Source organism: Dipodomys merriami, unplaced genomic scaffold, assembly GCF_024711535.1.
Source record: "Dipodomys merriami isolate MVZ:Mamm:240054 unplaced genomic scaffold, mDipMer1.0.p SCAF_133, whole genome shotgun sequence".
In the NCBI taxonomy this organism is placed as follows: Eukaryota; Metazoa; Chordata; class Mammalia; order Rodentia; family Heteromyidae; genus Dipodomys; species Dipodomys merriami.
Window position 1 is genome coordinate 2,338,118 of NW_027202638.1, and position 6,000 is coordinate 2,344,117.

General features: G+C 36.2%; 1 protein-coding gene across 3 annotated transcripts in view; it reads left to right on the forward strand.

The window, feature by feature from the left end:
- The window catches only part of LOC138825058 (cGMP-inhibited 3',5'-cyclic phosphodiesterase 3B-like), a 120,331-nt gene extending 114,693 nt beyond the window's left edge, over positions 1 to 5,638 (forward strand). For 2 of the 3 annotated variants that reach the window (XM_070019443.1, XM_070019444.1), the window contains exons 15-16: positions 1,671 to 1,923; positions 3,627 to 5,638. In XM_070019443.1, coding sequence (XP_069875544.1) covers positions 1,671 to 1,923; positions 3,627 to 3,838 — 465 coding nt within the window. In that variant the 3' untranslated portion in view covers positions 3,839 to 5,638. The remainder of the gene's footprint in view (positions 1 to 1,670; positions 1,924 to 3,626) is intronic. The other variant, XM_070019445.1, reaches the window with a different exon arrangement.
- Positions 5,639 to 6,000: the final 362 nt, after the last annotated feature.

Sequence of the window (6,000 nt, forward strand, 5' to 3'; positions counted from 1 at the left end):
CTCCCTCTCTCTCTCTCTCCTCTCTCCTCTTGCCTCTCATTCCCTGCCTGTGTGCTGTCCCTGAGCTCTCCAGCTCAAGGCGAGCACTCTGTCACTTGAACCACAGCACCACTTCTGGTTTTCTGATGGTTAATTGGAGATAAGAGTCTCACTGACTTTCCTGCTGAGGATGGCTTTGAACCACCATCCTCAAATCTCAGCCTCCTGAGTAACTAGGATTACAGGTGTGAGCCACCTGCACCTGGCTTCAAAGATTTCTTTCTTAGGGACATTTTCTGTTGTTTCTGTAGGATTTTATTTGCTCATAACCAGTAAATACTGCTTCAATGCAGAATTTTATATGTTGTAGGGTGTAATTAATTTCCAACTAGCTCAGACTTTAGTAATACCATTTGTCGAATGCTCTCTTTTAAGTAATATTGATTTTATTCCTTATAGCAACCTTGTTAGTTTATTTAAAATTTATATAGAATATTGGGCATAGAAGTTCCTCAATACTACAACTTGTAAGTAACAAAAGCAAGTTTTTAAGCCACATCTGTTATCAAGTTATGCTTACTAAATTTCTAGAAGCAACGATGAGGGCATCATAGGACAATTTGGACTTTAGGCCCAAATTCTCACTTCAGTCACAGTACCTGTATTTTTAATTCGTTTTATATATTAGCCTTTCTCATTTAGATTCATCAAAGGGTTTTGTTATTAGAAAAAGGAAAGAGCTAAGAAGCACTTGCAAAATTTAGCCATGTAAAAACTTGAAGTACAATTAAAACAACAAAAATTATCTATTATATCATTCTTTTTAAAAGAGAATATATTTAATGTTATAGAATTTTGAAAGTTGTTAGTAAAATTGCTCATACTTACTTGAAAAAAATTATATTTTGGGGGGCTGTGAAGGTGACTCAGTGGTAGAATGCTTGCCTTGCATGCATGAGGCCCTGGGTTCGATTCCTCAGCACCACATAAGCAAAAAGAAAAACGCCGGAAGTGGCACTGTGGCTCAAGTGGTAGAGCGCTAGCCTTGAGCTGAAGAGCTGAGGAACAGCACCCAGGCCCAGAGTTCAGGCCCCACGACCGGGCCCCCTCCCCCCCAAAAAAATTTCTATTTTTTTGTAAACTGATTGATGTATGTTGACAGAATGGGAGAATAAAATTAGGATATATCAAGTAGAGAAATTATGACGGCAGTTTTTTTGTTGTTGGTTTCATTTTTTAATGGTACTGGAGATTGAACCGAGGTCTTCATGAATGCTATGCAAACACTATACCACTTAGCAACATATAAAAACATATTCACTGATATTTCTTTGTAAAGATTATTTTGATGTGGGTATTTTTTTAAACCTCAAGATAATGTTTTTATGTGTGTTTCAGTCCTGGACTTGAATTCAGGACCCGGATATTGTCCCTGAGCATTTTCCCTTAAGAGTAGTGCTCTAACACCTGAGCTACATCACCACTTTCTGCTTTTTGGGGTGCTTAATTAGAGGTCAGAGTCTCATAGACTTTCTTGCCTGGGTTGGCTTTGAAATATGATCATCAGATCTCAGCTTCCTGAGGTACTGGTGTGAGCCACCAAGTACCCAGCTCTCAAGGTAATTTTAATATCAAACTTTGATAGTTGATTTTCAGCAATTTAAATTGTATTTTCTCTCTAAAATTCTCAGGGAGATGAAGAAGCAAATCTTGGTCTACCTATCAGTCCCTTCATGGATCGTTCTTCTCCTCAACTAGCAAAACTCCAAGAATCCTTTATCACCCACATTGTGGGTCCTCTGTGCAACTCCTATGATGCTGCTGGTTTGCTACCAGGTCAGTGGATAGAAGGAGAGGATGATGATGACACTGAAAGTGGTGATGATGAAGATGGTGAAGAATTAGATACAGATGATGAAGACATGGGAGACAATCTAATTCCTAGTAAGGATAATTTATTTAATAACTACAAATGCCCAAAATTAATAACTTCAGATGCCAAAAATTTAACTTGGATTAAATGTTTGTTTCTTTCTTTTTTTCTTTTTTTTTTTGGTCAATCGTGGGGCTTTGAACTCTGGGCTTTGAACTCAGTGCTTAGGCACTGTCCCTCAGCTCTTCAGCTCAAGGCGAGTGCTTCATCACTTGAGCTACAGTGCCACTTCCAGTTTTCTGGTGGTTTATTGTAGATAAGAGTTTCATGGACTTTCTGCCCAGGCTGGCTTTGAACCATGATCCTCAGATCTCAGCCTCCTGAGTATCTAGGATTACAGGCGTGAGCCACCAGTGCCCTGCTTAAATGTTTGTTTCTTAGATGCATAGTCAGCAGTCATATCTTGGGTATGTTCAGATTCAATAGTCAAGTTTTGAGCAATGCCGTGGTCTAGGTATTGTGCTGATGCTGTCACACACAAGAACTTTTGTTTAATTAATGACTAGTGTCTCTCAAAGATACTGTCCTTCAGCCAGTGCTCTTCATCAGACTCCACCTGTGTACTCATGCTAGGGCTGTGGCCATCTCTGCACATCTATAAGGTTGATGGGAACTAGCTAGCCTCCTTTATCTTACTCCTCCTCAAATACTTTGCAGGAAGTTGAGGAACACAACTTTCAAAGCAACCTAATCTGTCTTTCATTTGGTCTTGGAAGACACATCAAAACAGTGAAGAAGCAAAGGAAAATACATTCCTTGGTTTCCAGGGGAGAACTAAGTTTTATGGTATTATGAATTTGAGTTAAACAGTAGCGACATGTTTTCCTATATAAGACAACAAGTATAAGTAGAAAATAAAAATGTTACCTTTGTAATTGTGAATGAAATCAAATATTTAAATTATTTTATTATTATATAAATTATGCCTAGCCAGTTATTTTTTCTATATACTTTATAAGTCAGAACAGAGATGACTACAAAGAACATATTTCCTATCCCTTTCACACACATGTGCTTTGTATTTAGGATTAGCATAGCAATGAGTAATCTTAGACTGTTGCCACCTGAATATCACTTTGCGAAGACAGGGTTTTAAAAATTAATTTTCACTGGAATGTTGATAATTACATTTGCTTTAAAACACAAAAAGCCTTTGAAATGTCTTCTTTTTAAAATTTTAATAAATATTTTTATTGTACAGAGGGGTTACAGTTACATGAGTGAGATAATGAATACATTTCCTATGGAGCATTGTTACCCCTCCTTTGTTTTTCCCTTACCATTCCTTCCCTCCCCACCTCTTTTCTCATTTTCTTTCTTCTTCTCTCCCTCCCCTTCTCCCTTCCTGTCCCCATGCCTCTCCCCCTCCTTCTTCTCCCTCTCTTTCTCTTGGTTTTGAACTTCATTTGTTTTGATTTTCATCTGAAATTTCAGTATTATACTTCCCTCCTTCCACCCACTCAATTACCTCCATTCCTTTTCTCTCTTTTCTCTCTGTAATACTAAGTACCATCTAACATACTTAAATTTTGTTAGTCTAGATGGAATCTGGGTGCCATAGCACAGAGATTATTTAATTAATCTTTCTATTCACTATTATAACCTTAGTGATTACATGCCTACTTACAATATAATGGGCACTTAAACCTATTTGTTGAATGAGTGACTGAGTCATATGGCTATAATTAGAATTTGTCTATTTTAAATTTCACAGAGCCACAAAGAAGGAAAGGCAGGCGGCGAATATTTTGTCAGCTAATGCACCACCTCTCTGAAAACCACAAGATATGGAAGGAAATCATAGAGGAAGAAGAAAAATGTAAAGTTGAGGGGGATAAACTACAGGTGGAGAACACATTACCTCAAGCAGATGAGATTCAGGTCATTGAAGAAGCAGATGAAGAGGAAGAGCCTCAGTTTGAATAAAAGGAGAATCATACTAAAGCAGCCTGGAGGGCTGTTCCCAGGGTCAGAAATCATTACCTAATGTTCACTGTGCTGACTTTCAACTGACCATTCGCATGTGGACCAGCCTTAATACTGTGAGAGGATCCTTGCTGTTCTGGCAGGTTCCCACTCCTAAGCACTTTCACCAAATGGACTACAAAATTATTCATAGAGCTAGGCTTCGTTTGGCCTCTGTTGCAAAGTCCTCCCTTGAAGTCTTCACTGGTGTATAAATACTTTGTGATAATGCTGCTTTGCAGGGTAGTGAGCTCTCATTTTCCAAGGGGATGGGAGGCTGTAACTGTAAACTCTCAAGTGACTTATTTCAGTTTCCAAAGTGGCCAGAACTTTCTGCTTTTATGAAAACAGGATTCATACAGTATTTCCAAATGCATCTTTTATGTCTTTGTATTTTTTTAAATCTATACCTATCTAAAAATGAATCCATTGTGGCCTTTTTGAGGGATTTCTGCTCACTGCAATATACTGCTCAGTGCTGTTTTCCCAGCTAGGTTTATCCATGAAGGACTGAGTAACCTTTGTTATATTTAACAAAATCCAGGTGCATCAATTTCTGATGCTTTTTATTGCTGTGTATTATCTACTACATGTTTATTTTTGCTCAGAGTATTCAGGTTTGCCATGGACATCAGAAGTCAGAATTGTAGTGTTACTGATTTTTATGATCCATGGTTGAATTTTAAATCTGTTTAATAATGAAGGAATTTTGTTCTTTAGTCAAAACTGTTCTTTTACTCTTGCTCAGGATTAGTATTATAAACATTGAATTGTTATAAACATGGCATAGATTTGCCAGAAGAAAAAAGTTGTCCTAATATTAATGTTAACTTTTTATGAATAAGTATCACTTTGTCTTCTTGGATGAATGTGAGACTAATTAAAGCCAAGGAAAAGGAGCTATCTGTCTTTTCTTTCATGAAAAAGTGAAATGAAATGAATATCATCAAAGATAAAAGTAATATGATGAGCTCTGAAAGACATATACATTGAATAATTAGAATATGTGGCAATATTATATCCATATTTTAGGTGTAAAGTGTTTGGTAACTATAAACTTATACTCATCTATTAGATTTTTTTTATACATCAGAACTACATGACAGAAATGACCTACCAGTACATAATAATTTTGGAGCCCAATTGTAAACCTGATTTCAGAGATAGAGTAAATAATGGGAATACTTAGTTTTTATATAAAAGTCTGAGTAGTTTGGTAAATTATTTCACACAAAAGCATATAAAAATGATATTAAGATGGCTGTACAGAAATGGATTTATAATATTGATATAGTTGTTAAGGTGGCAACATGTACCCTAGTTGTGAAAAAAATATTTGCTGTTACAAAGAACAACCAACATAATACCAAGATGGTAAATCTAATACTTTTCATTATCCATCAAGACCACATGTTTTGGAATCATGCAGCTTTGAAGACAGTAAACCATTGATTTTTCAAGGTGGTTAACTTAAAGTGTGATATTGGCAGTTTTTTAACCTAACTACAATATATAGGTTATCTGAAAGATCTCAAAGCTCTTTTGAGCTGGGTATGGTGGTGTATATATATAATCCTAGTACATAGGAGGTAGAGGCCCAAGAATTGAAAGGTTGAGGCTACTTCAACCTCTATAAGTGAGTGAATCACTAAGCTTTATTTATTAAATGTGTTGAATGTTGCTGAATTCTTTCCTGCTAGTTTTGCTGCCATTGCCACACAGTTTGTAAACTAATATATTACTGAATAATAAAATTGTAACCAATAATATATTGAGCTTGCACTTTTTTATGTCTATATGTATGTTTGCATATGTGTATATCTGTGTATATACATATATGTGATAGATCACCTATGTTTCTCTAGAATACATTTTGCATTCTACCTAAATGTATTTCCACTATTATTTTCTTTCCTATAGAATACATTATACACAGGTATATGTGTTAATTCATATATGTGTATACTCACATAACAGACTCAGTCAAATTTCTTTTCTTTTCTCTTTTCTTTTCTTTGCTGGTCCTGAGGCTTGAACTCCAGGCCTGGGTGCTGTCCCAAGCTCCACTTGTTCAAAGCTAGTAATCTATAATCTATCACTTGAGCCACAGCTCCACTTACAGC